General features: G+C 34.2%; 1 protein-coding gene and 1 long non-coding RNA gene across 3 annotated transcripts in view; both read left to right on the top strand.

The window, feature by feature from the left end:
- Window positions 1-2,574: 2,574 nt before the first annotated feature.
- Window positions 2,575-3,519, top strand: LOC122467879 (olfactory receptor 4L1-like). The gene has a single exon (XM_043554457.1). The coding sequence runs from the start codon at window positions 2,578-2,580 to the stop codon at window positions 3,517-3,519; it is 942 nt and encodes a 313-aa protein (XP_043410392.1). The 5' UTR covers window positions 2,575-2,577.
- Window positions 3,520-12,851: 9,332 nt separating this feature from the next.
- The window catches only part of LOC122467878, a 39,280-nt gene continuing 35,469 nt past the window's right edge, over window positions 12,852-16,662 (top strand). Inside the window, exons 1-2 of one of the 2 annotated variants that reach the window (XR_006293098.1) lie at window positions 12,852-12,997; window positions 15,343-15,426. This is a non-coding gene — a long non-coding RNA (uncharacterized LOC122467878). The remainder of the gene's footprint in view (window positions 12,998-15,342; window positions 15,427-16,662) is intronic. The other variant, XR_006293099.1, reaches the window with a different exon arrangement.

The raw sequence follows: 16,662 nt of genomic DNA, 5'->3' as shown, positions 1-16,662 counted from the left end.
GCAGTACGTTTCCATACTTTAGTCAGAAAAAAGGCACAGAAAGAGCCAGGCTCTCCAGTCACAGGTCAAGCATCCCATTCTCAGACAAATTCCTGCTACAGAGAAACCAAACCAGGCCCTATCCACTTTTATCCAATTATTTTTCATTCCTGTTCAGCTCATCATGTCTGTATAATACAGACCATGCAAAAGTTTAAACTTTCCACTTAAGGTTTAACTGTGACTTATGTTAGGAAGAATTATTTTCTTTTTCATACTCTATCTTATTTTTGTCTGTGTCTGAGCAGAAAAATATAGATTTTAAAGATATTTTATCTTTGATCATGTGTATAAATTGTCATAATGAATGATTTCATCTATCATAACAGAATGGAATCCATCTATATGATGGATATATTTAATGAAGAGGCTTGCAAATTGTTAAAAAAACGAAATTAATAAATATCAATTTTTTCTTTTAATTTTCCAATTTTACATATTAAATATTACAAAATTGCTTTTATAATTCTCAATATTTTCTCCTGTTAGTACCATAAGACTGAGAAATGCATAATTTGAAGCTATACATAACTAGTACGCAGACTCAAGTACTGCATGAAATGGAATAACAATGATGGTGTTAAATCTTTATAATGAAGACAACTAAGGTAATTACATCATTTATATTTATAGAGAAAAATACTTTGACACTGTCTTCTTTACCAAGTCTTACATGGTAAGATTCTTCTGTGGTTCCTACTGGTTTGAGCATCCTTAAAATCATCAGAAAATGAGATAATGCTACAGATAGAATTATGTGATTGTACCTATGTAGGATCTATGGTTGTTTAATAAAATATACAAATATATTCCAAATATGTTACCCTGGGGTCTCATAACAATCTATGAGGTAGTAGAGTAGGTATTATTTCATTTTATGGAAAAATAAATCAATGTTCAAAAGTTAAGAGTATACATCTCTAGTAAATGTTGAGGCCAGGGGCAGAATTTAAATCTTTATTCTTGATTCAGTTTCTTTTTTTAATTCTGATGGTTAGGCTAAACAAAAACTTCTGAATATTTCCTGAACTACTAAGCAAAAGAAAAAAGAAAAAAAAGAAATTCAGAGTAGGTTTTGCATGCTCTGTTTTGGTGCTCCAGGACTAGAATGTGCTGTAAGTATCGTGCTTTTTGTTTGTATATGTATGAGCCTCCACCTATGTGTTTGGTGTATATCACTAATAGTTTTTTTTAAGAAGAAAGAAAATGCTAGGACCAAAAGATCTAAATCAAAATTAAAAGTAGATAAAAGTAAGCCAACAGTGTCAGCCCAATCTGGATACATATACAGGGTACAAGTGTCAAGGATGTAGGAGCCAAGATAAGAGTTGAGTCAGTCTGCACACAAGTGCAAAACAGTGTCAGAGGAAAGCACTGGGTACAATAATGATAAGCATTTAGGAGCCAAGGAAACATAAACACTACTTGTAAAGGGTTTGTTGGTTGTTCACAGACCATCTATATACACAATATAAAGGGACAAGGAAAAAAAAAAAAAACTCCAGCCAAGAACCCAGCAATAATACATTCAGGAAATAGGCGAAAAAGCTCAGCAGTGGAGGACACAAGTTTTGTTCTGAATGCACAACACTATTCAGAAGAAGGAGGAAGAGGAGGACAACATTGATGGGAGGAGGAGGAGGGGAAGGATGAAATGAAGACGGAAGGAAGGAAGGAAGGAAGGAAGGAAGGAAGGAAGGAAGGAAGGAAGGAAGGAAGGAATGAAGGAAGGAAGGAAGGAAGAAAAAGGAAGGGAGGGAGTAAGGAAGGAAAGAATGGAGGGAGGGAGGGAAGGAGGAAGGGAGAAAGTGAGAAACATGGAAACTGAGAAACATTTATGGCCTTGCCTGGAAACTTCCTAGGAAGCTTGTTTTATTATAATTTAGGGGGGCCAATAAGAACATATGATAATCCATAACCAGATTATAGCTTCAGGAATAAGTGAAATCATTGCTATACCTCTTTAAGATAAAAGGGAGGGGTGATGATATAGTATAACTGATATAATAAATTACCCTAAAGCAAGTTGCTGAAAAAAATGTATCAACTCACATGCACATATCTGAATATTTTATATTAGGGGAGGGGAAAGAAGCAAAAGATCAAATACTAAGCACCATCACCACAAAGTTACACGACTGTATTACTACCCACTTGAATTAAATCATTTGACTAATGGTCATTTGACTCTTTTACTCATTGACACATTGAACTCATGGTTCATAAACTCATAAACTCATGATAGAAACAACAAATCAACGTGGAGATGCATTCTATATCTGCAAACACTTTTACAAAATTTTACAATAAATTTCTTATCTTTGGTGCTTTTCTGGCTGAAAATAGATTTGGTAATGTGAATGTTGCTTGAATCAATAAATTGTATTTTTTCAGAAATGTTCATCTTTTCTCTTTCTATAGGAATCAAATGCTACTTTCTATATGTTCATATCTTCAAAACTATCAAAGTTTAAATCATCACTTTTTTTCAGATTTTCTACATTTTAATGACTTTCTGAAAACCCCTATATAGACTAGATGGATACAATGAATAGCTCAATGATATCAGAGTTTGTTTTGTTAGGACTCACCAACATTTGGGAACTTGAAATTTTCTTTTTTTTCATATTTTTGTTGGCCTATGCAGCTATCGTGGCAGGAAACTTTCTCATCGTGGTCACCGTAACCTTTGACTCACATCTGTACTCCACACCAATGTACTTCCTCCTTGGAAATCTCTCCTTTCTGGATATGTGTATTTCTACAATCACAACCCCTAAGATGGTCACAGATTTTCTCAAGGAGAACAAAACTATTTCCTTGTGGGGCTGTATGGCTCAGATGTTCTTCCTCCACTTTTTAGGGGGCAGTGAGATGACTCTTCTCATAGTCATGGCTGTTGATCGGTACATTGCAATATGCAAACCTCTTCACTACACATCCATCATGAACCGCCGAGTCCTCACCGGCTCTGTGCTGCTGTCCTGGGTTGTCGGTTTTGTGCATACAATGAGCCAGATGGTTTTTACTATCAACTTGCCCTTCTGTGGTCCCAATATATTGGACGATATTTTTTGTGACCTTCCCCTAGTTCTAAAACTTGCCTGCACTGAGACCTATGTTCTGGAGTTGCTGGTAACTGCTGACAGTGGACTGTTGTCTTTCATCTGCTTCATACTCTTGCTCATTTCCTACACTGTCATTCTGGTAACTGTCCGACGTCGATCTTCTGGTGGACTCTCCAAGGCTCTGTCCACACTGTCCGCTCACATTACTGTGGTCACTCTGTTCTTTGGGCCATGTATCTTCATTTATGCTTGGCCTGTCAGTAGCTTTTCAGTGGATAAATTTCTTTCTGTGTTTTATTCAATTATTACACCTTTACTGAACCCCATTATTTACACTCTGAGAAATAAGGAGATGAAAGCAGCCATGAATAGGCTGAGGACCCAACATGTCAGATCCAGACAGATCTTCTAGGCAACAATCATGATGATAAAGCTTTTCAATGCAAAACTCATGTACAGTACATCTCAGAATAAGTTGATATTAATTCATTTTGTTTGTAAATTTAAAAAATATTCATAATGTATATTAAAAATATCAAATGTTCCATTATAACATTTCTATAACATGTTTTATTTTTTGGAAGAATAATTGTTTTAATTAAAATTCAATCCAGGTAAGGTTAATCATTTTTCAATGTAATAAAGAATTAAAAAGAAAAAAACTGGCTCACCAAGTGTAGTCGGAAACCTAGAAATGTCAAAAACTAAATTTCATTAAATAAAGAGGAATTAAATAGGAATTTATTTATCTATTTTTAATTCAGAATTAGGGCTCTTTCAGCTAAATTCTCTAGTTGACTAAATGTGCATAAGATTGTATGAACTCTTCTAAAGTCTTTTTTTTTAACCCTGTTTTTTTTTAAACATGAAATTTATTGTCAAATTGGTTTCCATACAACACCTCATGCTCATCCTAACTCTTCTAAACTCTTTAACATTTATTCATCTTTGAGATACAGAGAGAGACAGAGCATGAGCGGGGAAGGAGTAGAGAAGAGTGAGACACAGAATCCTAAGCAGGCTCCAGGCTCTGAGCTGTCAGCACAGAGCCCGACATGGGGCTCAAACTCACTAACTGCGAGATCATGACCTGAGCCAAAGTCAGAGGCTCAACCGACTGAGCCACCCAGGCACCCCCCCAACTCTTCTAAACTCTTAAACACACACACACACACACACACACACACACACACATGCACAAACACATAAGCTCAGATTTTTGTGGATCCTAATATGCGTAAGAATTATTACTTTTTTTAACAAGGCAAACAGGCTAGTTTCTATGAAGACAGATCTGTCATCTACTTACAAGAAACACATATTTCTTTCTTAAAAAATAGAAATTCCACCTGATATATATGTTACACACAGCTCATTTTACCTTATTCTTTCATTTATGTTTATACACATATTTGTTCTCATGTATCTCTCAAGAATCCAGTAAGAGCATTAATATTGGGTTAATCCCCATGGACAAGGGAAAATGAAGAAGCCCCCTTATGTTCCAGGAAATAACACTACAACAAAACAGGAAGTATGCAAGCTCTCCAAGTTGTATAAAGTGTACTAAATTATAATGTTTCATCTATGGTTCATGGATATTAGAATAAAATGATATTGTATAGCCTCTTTGATATCAAATCCAAATGCTCTGCTCTCTTCTGAACACCCAGGAACATTTTTAGAGGCTTTTACCCAATTCTTTCTTCATTGCCTCTTAAGCAATATGTGCAATATACTAATTATAGATTAAAGAGTGTTTTAAAGATAGTATTTTGAGCCATGTGTGCATGCCATATTTTAGACTAAAATTTTATTTTCAAAACCTAAGGGAACAAGGTCCCTAAAGTTCATTGGGTTCTTTGGGTATATTTGTATTTATTTCTTATGAATTATTTCAATCATAGAATTAAGGGTAGACATTGATATAGCATGTAATTTTATCAAATTTCTAACATTTTGCCACATTTTAGATTCTCTTTGACTACCAAAATATTTTATTAGAGATACTCAAGACCCCAAGCAACCATCTACACCCAGTTCTTTTATTGTAGCAAAGGTCATCATTATCATCAACTCCACAAGTATCATTCCTTTGTATGTTCTTAAAATCATTTCCCTCATATTTCATGCATTGTGCATAAAAACATTTTGTGTGTTTTTAACTTGATATAAATGGAATTTATATAAATGTTATTATTCTAAAATGTATTTTTTTACTCAGTTTAATGTTTTGATGATTTATCTGTTTAAATATGTGCTTCTCTGGTTCTTTTTTATTGTGACAAAAATCATACAACATTTAAATTTTTTTTTTACATTTTATATATTTTTAAGTGTAAAGTATTGTTACTATGTGTACCTTTTTGTGCAACAGATTTCTAGAACTTTTTCATCTTGCAAAAGTAAAACTCTATCCCCATTTACCAAAAACTCCCCTTTCCACATCTTGCTAGCTCTTGGCAAACACCATTCCAACCGTCTGTGTCCAAGAGTTTGACTACTAGAGATTTATGTAAGTGGATCATGCAGTATTTGTCATTTTGTGCTTGGCTTATTTCACTTACCATAACATCTTCAAATGTTAACCATATTGTAGCATGTAAGGATTTTTTTTTTTCTTTTGTAAAGCTGAATTCTAGGCCATTATGTATATATGCCACATTTTCTCTATCCATTCCTCCACTGATGGATATTTAAGTTGTTTCCTCCTCTAAGCTATTGGGAATAATGCTGCAATGAACACAGGTGTGCAAATATGTCTTCAAGATCCTGTTTTCAATTCTTTTAGATATATACCCAGAAGCCAGATTGTTGTATAATATGGTATTTCTACTTTTAATTTTTTGAGAAACTTCCCATAGTTTTCTAGAGTGGCTGCACCATTTACCTTCTTACTAACAGTGCAGAAGGTTCCAATTTTTCCACATCTCCACATCCTTGCCAGCACTTGTTATTTTCTGGTGTCTTCTTGTTTTTATTTTAATAGTGACCACCCTAAGAGGTGTGAAGTAATACCTCAGCGTGGTTTTGATTTGTACTTCTAATAATTAGTGATGTTGAGCATTTTTTCATATACTTGTTGGCTATTTGTGTATTTTCCTTGGATAAATATGTATTCAAATCCTTTGCCCATTAAACTGTTTGTTTGTTGTTGTTGTTGTTAAATTATAGAAGTTCTTTATATATTGTGGATATTAACTTTTTTATTTTAATTTTTTATTTGAATATAGTTGATACACAATGTTACATTGTATATGATTTATAAATATTTTCTTCCATTCTATGGGTTGCCTTTTCACTACATATATATATAGTGAATATATATGTATATACTGTGTGTGTGTATGTATATATATATATACATACACACACACACACACACAAATTACATGAAATGAAAGCATCTTCACTCCTACAGATTATATTAACACTTTGTGATGTTTATAAATTTATAAAATTTAAAATTGTTACATTTAATTATCTTTTCCTTTAGGTTTATGATTTTGTCTTTTATGTAATACATCTTTACATTTGATAGCCCAAAATATTCTTTTCTTTTTTTTAGTTTTAAACTTTTCTCATCACATTTAATTATTTAATCCAACTGGAAGTTAAATTTTATATTGGTATCTGATAGGAATCTACTTTATTTTTATATGAATATAAATTATCACCCAAATACCAGCTACTAAATAGTTTCTCCCTACTGATTGTTACCCTTGCCATATGCCGAGTATCCAGGCATCCATTCCTGGCCTCTGTCACCCCTTCCATTGGACATTTTGTTTCTCAAGAAAAACACTACACAATCCTAAACATAGTTGCTATTTGTCATAGGGAATCTGCACCCTCAAAATGCTCTACTTTAAATATATCCCTGTTCTTGTCAATCAACTCATTCACATGATTTTAGGATAACTTACCAAATTCTAGAGAAACAATTTAGAATAGCAATTGAAATAAGAATTTATAGACTTAGAAAAAATTAACAACTTTGTAATTTTTATTATTCTAGTTCATCAGTGTAGCATATCTTTTCATTTTGTTATATTTTATTTTATAATATATTTAGTGATATTTTAGTAGGTTGGATTTAATTTGGCTAAAACAATCAGTACAATGCTGAAGGGAAGGCATTTTTTTAACCCTGAATTTACAGCGTTCGTTCACAAAATATCATGGACTATATTTTTTAAAATTAAGATATGTCTCTTTTATTAATTTCCAATCTTTTAAAATCATAAATGATTGTTGAATTTATGAAAAATTTATGCACATTTTGAGATAATTGTATCTTTCTTCATTTAATCTGTTACACTAGTGGATTGACTTAATATTGTCAACATGTCCTTGAATTTGTACTTGAAGCTCCAGTTTGTAATAATATGGATTTTATTTTGCTTTTCATCTTATCAGAATTATTTTACCAGTTGTTTCTGTTTTGGTTTGTTTTAGAATTGTTCATTGTGTAACTTTCTCTTTCTATTTTCTGAAAAGGTTTAAAATACATTAACGATAGCTCAGTTTTAAAAGGACTATAAGCTCTTTCACCTACCACCATCTTCTCTAAACTCACACCTACTCATTTTCAGGGAGAGCTCCGACTTCATCTGAGAGAAGCCTTCCCTAATCCTGCAAACGTGAGCAGAACTCTGTTGCAGGACTCCAAAGCAGCCTAGATTGCTGTTTTTTAGTGTCTGTCATACTGTAAATTATTTAATCAAATGCTTACATCTATCTATATTTCCCAATAGAACATAAAGGAATCATGAAGTCAAGGACCATGTCTACCGTACTCACTGGAACATCCCTAGCGCATGTCTGCCATACGGTAGTTACTTAATAAACACTGCTTGACTGAGTGACTGATTAGATTGCAGGTGTCACTGACTTACCTTGTCAAATACATAAGCTCATTCTTCCTTGTAATTTTTAAGGGAAATTGTAGCCAAAATTTGAGAGACACTCTTCTTCATAACAGGACTTAATTAATTAATTGCTTCTTTATATCATGCAGAGAGGAAAAGAGTTAGAACACCAGATGTCGGGGCGCCTGGGTGGCGCAGTCGGTTAAGCGTCCGACTTCAGCCAGGTCACCATCTCGCGGTCCGTGAGTTCGAGCCCCACGTCGGGCTCTGGGCTGATGGCTCGGAGCCTGGAGCCTGTTTCCGATTCTGTGTCTCCCTCTCTCTCTGCCCCTCCCCCGTTCATGCTGTCTCTCTCTGTCCCAAAAATAAATAAAAAACGTTGAAAAAAATTAAAAAAAAAAAGAACACCAGATGTCATTTATCAGTCGTTTTTCCCTTTTCTATAGTATCCTTTATGTAGCATCAAGATAAAAACAATGCCGCAGTTTATTGTACATAAGAGTCTATTTATTTTTATCTTTTCTTCCTAAATTAATTCTTCACTGAAATTATCTCATTCTAAATATATTTATTTCCCTTTAAATATGACAATTTCCTTATTTTATAAATCTATGTGCATTAATTTACAAAAATACCATTCTATTTTCTTTTCCTCTGAATACAATTCATATTGTTTTAATACAAAGAGAGTTCATCACTTCAAAGCATTGTTATTATTCACTAGTAAACTCTCGTTACTACCTACTCATCAAATGATGGACAGCTAAACTGCTTATGATTTCCTATTACCATAAATGATTTCATGATTAATATTTGTCCAACAGCCCTATGTAGGTGTAAGCATTTTTCTAAGATAAACACCCAAAAGGGCAAAACTGGATAATAAAGCATTTACCCACGTAATTTCACTAAATATTACAAACTGCTTTCCAGGGTGACTCTAATTCCAGCTACACAGCAAGAATTCCCATTGCTCATGTCCCCACTAAAAAATTTACTGTAATTAGCCTTTCTAAATTTTTGTTTAAATGTAAAATAATATCTTGTTGCTCTAATTTGCCTTCTTTTTGCTTTTTTTTTTTTTTTTTGGTTATCAGTGAATTTGGTACCCCTCTCATACCTATTAGCTATTCAAGTTTTCCTATGGCTATTCTTTTAAGATTCTGGCCGACTTAAGTTTTTGAGCTTTTCTTGTTGATTTGCATGCTGTACTTCTGCACTGTTCAATACAGTAGCTGGTAACATATATATCTGTTTATTTTTAAGTTTTTGTATTCATTTTGAGACAGAGAGAAAGTGCGAGTGGGGGAGTGACAGAGGGAGCGAGTTCCTTCCAAGCAGGCTCCACTGTCAGCACAGTGTAGAGCCCAACTAGGGGCTGATCTCACAGACCACGAGATCATGACCTGAGCTAAAATCAAGAATCAGACACGTAACCAACTGAGCCACCCAGGCACCCCTTATATGTCTGTTTAAATTCTAAGTTGAATGAATTAAAATAAATAAATTAAAATAAAATTGGAGACTAACTCATATTAGTCTCCTTCAGGTGTTTAATAGATATATGTAAATAGTGGCTACCAAATGGGACAAGACAGGTAGGTATAAACCATTTTCATTATCATAGAAAGTTCTATTTGGCAAAAGTGATTAGATATTAATATCACTTTAATTTAATTAATAGATTACAAATATTTCTTTTGAATTTCTCATGCATTACTCTTGTCTCTAGTTTCCTTGACTGGATAAAAATTTGTGTTCAGGAACTTATTAAACGTTTGTCTTTTTATTCATTTAAAAAAGATATGATTATAAGAAATTCTTCCTCAACCATAAACCACACAGATATTCCTCAACATTTTCTTCTATTATGATCATATTTTTCACATTTTTGTGGTTAAATATTTCGGCAGACCACCTTTGTATATTTGAAAGGTAGGGACCCAAATTTATTCTTCTCCTCTTAGTTAACCACTAGTCTCAGAAGCAACTACAAATCAATCTGTCCTTTCTTTACTGTTCTGCTTGGTCATCACATAAGTACGTGTGTGTGTGTGTGTGTGTGTGTGTGTGTGTATAAATATGTATATATGTGTGTATATATGTTTATATGTACATTGTATATGTATATCTCATATGTACACTCTTACACATATGTATCTCAGAAGACATTTGTATGCATATAGATACATGACTTGAGTTTTCTACTCAGTTCCATCTATTCGTCTTTTATTTTATCATTACCTTATTATTTTTGGTGCTCTCACTTGGCATATGGTTTAATATCTAGTTGATATGTTCACCCGTTTTGTTATTCTGTTCACAGTTCACTTAGAAAATCATGCACCTTTATGTAGGTTTCACAGTAAGCTCATTTAAAGTGCAGCTAAATTTTGGGGCATGAGCGGCTCAGTAGGTTTAGCATCCAACTCTTGACTTTGCCTGCTTGGAATTCTCTCCCTCTCCCTCTCTCTGCCTCTCCCCCACTCATACTTTCTCTCTCTCTCTCTCTCTCTCTCTCTCTCTCTCTCTCTCTCAACATAAATAAACTTAAATTAAAAAATTTAATTAAAAAAAGCAGGTAAGAATACATATATTTAGGACAGTATTTAGCAGTAGAATACATATATTTAGGACAATACTAATGTCTTTGCTATATTATGTCATTCAATTTATGAGCATGATATGTCCTTCCATTTAATCAAATTGTAATCCTTATCTCCTAACAGAGGTTTTAATTTTTTCCATAGTATCATCCATATTTTCAACTTGCAAACATAATTTTAAGCTTGCCTATTATAGGTAATAGGTAAAGTTCATTTCTGCTGTAATATTAATAATATTTAACAGTGCTTTTATAGGTACATATAAAGATATATAGTATAGGTATACAAAAAATATATTTGCATATATAAATCTATGTAAATATAAGATAGATATTTACATATATTAAATTATATGTGTATATAGATACAATTATATGTGTATATATTCATATGTATATAATACATATGTGATATATGTATATTATATGTATACACATATATTTTTATTTCTGAATTTTGAGAGTCAGTTCTAGACATAATGCTCTTTTACCTCTAGCTACTTCAGTATGTATTTTCTAAAACAATGTAATTTTCAAATTTGGAAATGAATATTAATATGATATGGATGTCTAATCTATCAAACTTATTCCTTTTTTTGCAAATTATGGCAATAATGTCCTTTTAGAAAAGAAAGTATGTGGTCCAGGACCAATCCAGGATCACAAGTTGTATTCCAATGCCATGTCTCTTTTTTTAAAGTAATCTTCAACAATTCCTCAATCTTTCTTTAATTTTCATGCACTCACTGCCTGTAAGTAACTAATCTCATTGTTTAGTGGTTTGTTTCCTATGTTTAATTTTGCACAAATGTGAAGATATATGGTTCCTTCCCCCCTTATTTTCCTCTTTGCTTGCGTACCATAGACATTATTTTGGTCATTTCATTTGACACTGTATCCTAGAAATGTCAAGTCACATGACCTCCATATCAGGTCATAAAGATCTTCCCCATTCTTCATCACAGCTGTGTGTATCAAATATTCTACTAAATATAATGAAAAAAGAAAAGAAAAGCAGCACAAATCAAATGTTCTGTGGCAGCTTGTCACACAACCCTCACAAGCCCTCATCTGCCTGGGACTAAAGCATTTATGTCAGATCAGGGCTACCATATGCTTCAAGATATTCTCATAAATTTTACGCTAGTTTCTCAGATCATTCACTTTCTTCTCATATCGGTGTCACCAGAGTTTGACCTCAATTAAAGAGTCTATATTCACTAATATCTGGATGCCAATATATCAGGGATGTCATTATTTTGTTTTCATAGTTACATTATAACAGCATCCTGTATGAATTCCATATTCTCTGCTGGTGAGGTTTGATTCAAAGTACAAACACTGAAAACTTGCTCCCCATCTCTCCTATCCCACTATAGGACACTTAGACAGAGAGGGATTGAACCACATTTAAATTCTAGGGAAGTAATCCGATCACATCTTCCCTGGGGTAAGGAGGTGACATGTTTTTGCATTAATATCCGAGTTCATTGCAAATGATTTATATGTAGAGAATTCCATGTTTTGTGTCTTCTATTAAAAGCTTTGAACACCTTCACATTTTGGTAATCCCATTAGTGTAACTGCCTTGCCAACAAGGGATTTTTTAAGGATATATTTCCTGGGGCACCTGGGTGGCTCAGTTAGTTCAGGTCATGATCTTACGGTTTGTGAGTTTGAGCCCCACATTGGGCTGTCTGCTGTCAGAGTGGAGCCTTCTTTGAATCCTCTGCCTTTTTCTCTCTTTCTCTCTCTCTCAAAAACAAATAAACATTAAAAAGTCATTTAAAAAATAAAATAAATAAAATAAAATAAAATAAAAACAAACTATATTTCTCAACCAGATTCACAGCCAAGATGCAAGTACATGACTTATATTCCATCCATGTCATATCTCTATCCATGGGAGAGTTTTACATGAAAATGAATCATGTAGATACTAAGGCTAGTAATAGTCATTCATTTTGCTGGCACCAGAAGCAACAACATTTGCTTAATCTGATTATTTTACAACCAAAAAAATTTTTAAAACTTAATGGTTGCATAGCCACCTGAAGACAAGAGAAGAAAGTAAGCCACCAGCTCTAAAAATATCCCTAATCTCCCAAGTGGTCTCACCTCATCTGTCCTTTCAAACTGTTACTGCTCTAAAAGATGAAACCATCACAAAACACATTTTTGTGAAGCATTATTTTCTCAACAGACAGAATTCCAAATAGAATCACCTACTGAAGATTCTGAGAATTTCCTAGTACACACTACCTGATACCAATAGAAACTATATTCAGAAATCTAGGTTGGAGTTTATACATCTTATCAACCTGTTCCTTCTAAAAGAACTATGAATTCAGAGATTTGCAGCCATCTAGAAATTTTCCCATCTCAACACATTGCCTGTAACTGTCTCTGAACTGGTAAGCAAAAGAGATGTTGCAAAGATAATAAAGTCAAACCATTTGCCTGTTAAAGCTCACACAAAATAGCAAATGTTAGCTGAGTTTGTTATAATCAGTAGTGAAAAGCACACTCAGGTTTGGAACGATGTGTCGGAGATTCTGGATGAGCTAGAAAGAAAATTTAACTCAGAGCTATGAGAATTAAGAGAGATTATTTACATGAATTTCCTAAAAACATAATATGGCAAATAGCAGAATCTCAATAAATGACTGCATTTGTCATTGAGGAAAGATTTTTTTGCCAGGCAGCATGCTAGGAGCTAACATGACAATAAATAAATTTTAAAAATTTATAGTCTTTGAAGAAAGATATATATTTCTATATATATGCAAATAATTATATCACTAGGTACCATGAGGGCGCAGAGATGAGAAGCATTAATTATGACTCGACTTGTTAGGAAAAGATCCACTGAGAATTTTATGTAGGCATTAAGGACAAAGCAAAAGAGTGATAAAGTCAAGAGGATTCATTTATGTAGGTCCATGCATCTCTTCTTGATATGGAGTTAAATTTCCTGAATCTATCTTTTTTATAAGCTTTTTCAAAGAGAGTGAGGCTGCTTCTAAATTAAGCTATTAAAACTTATAGCCAGCTATCAATAACCCATGCTAATTTAAGAAAATTTAAGCATTATTGTACCTAAACAGATAGCTTTATTTAGGGTTTTCTTTTGATGTGGTTGTTTAGACTACACCAGCTCCAATAAAGAAATTATAGGAGATGTATTGCTGATCTTGGAAATGTTCCTGTGCAGCTAGAAAGAACAAAGAGTTTAGAAAGTATAACACTATGCTATACAATACAGACCTGCCCTGAACTACTCTTAGAACCTGCATAAACAACCAAAATGAGATCACCTGGGATCAGCTTAATTCCAGTGACCTCACCCATAATTACCTCTACTTCTCTGAGCCTGGGCTCCCTTTTCTGTATGATGTGCTCAGCAGCCCTGTCCAATTCCTACCCTCAGTGGGAAGAGCAAAAATTCATCACCCACTTTCTTTTCGTTGTACATTGAGCTAGAAAACAAAGAAAGGAAAGGGGGCTCTGGAAAGACTGACTAGGTCAAAGTAAAGAAAACAACAAACTGGACCTTAGCATTTGAGGAATGAGGAAAAGAATGGGAGTCAATAAAAGAGCAACATAATGTTTATAGTTGGGAGTGCTTGGGGGAGGCAGGGAGGGAACAATTACTGGGACTGGAGAAGTCTTCGAGCACTGAGGAATCTTGAAAGCTGACAGGTGTTAGTTCCATCTAAAACTATGAATTCAGAAATAAAGTTTAAGCTCCTGCATTTAAAAATAATACACTACAGAACACATAAAAGCACACGTTGGAGACATTGAGAGATGGTTGCAGACCATCACAATAAAACAAACATTGCAATAAAGTGAGTCACATGAATATTTTGGCTTCCCAATGCCTATAAAAGTTATGTTTACAATATACTGTAGTCTTTTCAGTGTGTAATAACATCCATTATATGTAAAGGAAATAATGTATATACCTTAGGAGAAAAAAACCTTTTGCTAAAAATTGCTAACCAGCATCTGAGCTTTCAGCAAGTTGTAATCTTTGTGCTGATGGAGGGTCTTGCCTCCATGTGGATGGCTGCTGACTGACCAGGGTGGTGGTTGCTGATGGTTGGGATGGGTGAGGCAATTTTATTTCTTAAAAAAAAAAAATGCAACACTGAAGTTTTCCACATTGGTTGATTTTTCCTTTCACAAATGATTTCTCTGAAGCATGCAATGCGTTTCGATAGCATATTACCAAGAGTAAAACTACTTTTGAAATTGAAGTCAATCCTCCCCAGCTCTGCTGCTTTATCAATTAAGTTTATGTAACATTCTAAATCCTTTGTTGTCATTTCCACAATCTTCACAGTATCTTTACCAAGAATAGATCCTCTTTGGTAATCTATAAGAAGCAAAGCTTCATGTTAAAGTTTTATTGTGAGATTGTTGCAATTCAGTAACACTGTCAGGCTCCACTTACAATTCTAGTTCTTTTGCTCTTTATCTATAGTTACTTCCCCCACTGAAGTCTTGGACTCCTCAGATTTATCCATGAGCGTTGACACTTCTCTCAAACTCTTGTTCATGTTGCTATATTGACCTTTTCATGAATCAAAAATGTTCTTAATGGCATTTAGAAAGGTGAATCCTTTACAGAAGGTTTTCAATCGACTTCTCCTAAGTCCATCAGAGGAAACACTATCTGTGGCAGTTACAGCCTTATAAAATGTATTTCTTAAATAATAAGACTTGAAAATTGAAATTACTCCTTGATCCCCAGGCTACAGAATGGATGTTGCATTGCCAGGCAGGAAAACAACATTATTCTCATTGTACATCTCCACCAGAGCTCTTGTGTGACCAGGTACATTGTCAATGAATAGTATTATTTTGAAAGGAATCTTTTTTTTTCCTAAGGAGTTGTCTCAAAGTGAGCTTAAAGTATTCAGTAAATAATGTTGTAAACAGATTTGCTGTTACCGGGATTTGTTGTTGAAATTATAGAGCAAAGCAGAGAAGATTTGGCATAATTCTTAAGGGCCCTAGGATTTTCAGAATGGTAACTGAGCACTGGCTTCTACGTAAAGTCACCAACTGCATTAGCCCCTGACAAGAAAGTCTGCCTGTCTGTGAAGCTTTGAAGCCAGGCACTGACTCTCCCTTTATAGCTGTCAAAGTCCTAGATGACACCTTCTTTAGATATAAGATTGTTTCATTTACATTGAAATTCTGTTGTTTAGTGTAGCCACCTTCATCAGCTGTCTTAGCTAGACCTTCTGGATAACTTTCTGCACTTTCTACATCAGTACTCGCAGCTTCACCTTGCACTTTTATGTTTTAGAGACAGTTTCTTGCTTTAAACTTCATGAACCAACTTCTGCTAACTTCAAACTTTTCTCCTGCAGCTTCCTCACCTCTCTCAGCCTTTCTAGAATTGAAGAGCGTTAGGGCCTTGTGCTAGCTTAGGCTTTGGCTTAAGGGAATGCTGAGACTGGTTGGATCTTCTATCCAAAACTACGAAAACTTTCTGCCTACCACCAAAAATGCTGTTTTGCCTTCTTACTATTTCATGTGTTCTTGGGAATAGCACCTCTAATTTCCTTCAAAAACTTTTTATTTGCATTCACAACTTGGCTGTTTGGCACAAGAGGCCTAGTTTTTGGCCTGTCTCAGTTTTCAACATACCTTCCTCATTAAGCTTAATCATTTCTAGCTTTTAATTTGAGGTGAGATGTGTGACTCTTCTTTATATTTGGACACCTAAAGGCCACTGTAGGATTGTTAACTGGCCTAATATCAATGTTGTTTGCCTCTGGGAATAGGTAGCCCTGTGGAGATGGAGAGAGATGGGGGAACAGTTGTTGGAGCAGTCAACACAAACATTTACCAATTAAATTTGCCATCTTATATGGGTATGGTTCATATACCCCAAAAAATTACAATGAAAGCAACAAAGATCAATGATCTCAGATAACCCTAACAAATATATAAAAGTTTAAATGTTGTAAGAATTACCAAAATATAACATAGAGACACAAAGTAAGCAAATGCTGTGGCCTTAATATCTAGTGGCTCCCATTTCCTCTCTTGGCTCTGGCCT

This window comes from Prionailurus bengalensis, chromosome B3 (genome assembly GCF_016509475.1).
Source record: "Prionailurus bengalensis isolate Pbe53 chromosome B3, Fcat_Pben_1.1_paternal_pri, whole genome shotgun sequence".
Lineage (NCBI taxonomy): Eukaryota > Metazoa > Chordata > Mammalia > Carnivora > Felidae > Prionailurus > Prionailurus bengalensis.
Note: the sequence above shows the minus strand (reverse complement) of the source record. Positions and strands in the feature narration are given on the sequence as shown.

Bases quoted from the DNA above. Each gene is read 5' to 3' on its own strand.
- LOC122467879 (XM_043554457.1), top strand. From the start codon at position 2,578: ATGGATACAATGAATAGCTCAATGATATCAGAGTTTGTTTTGTTAGGA.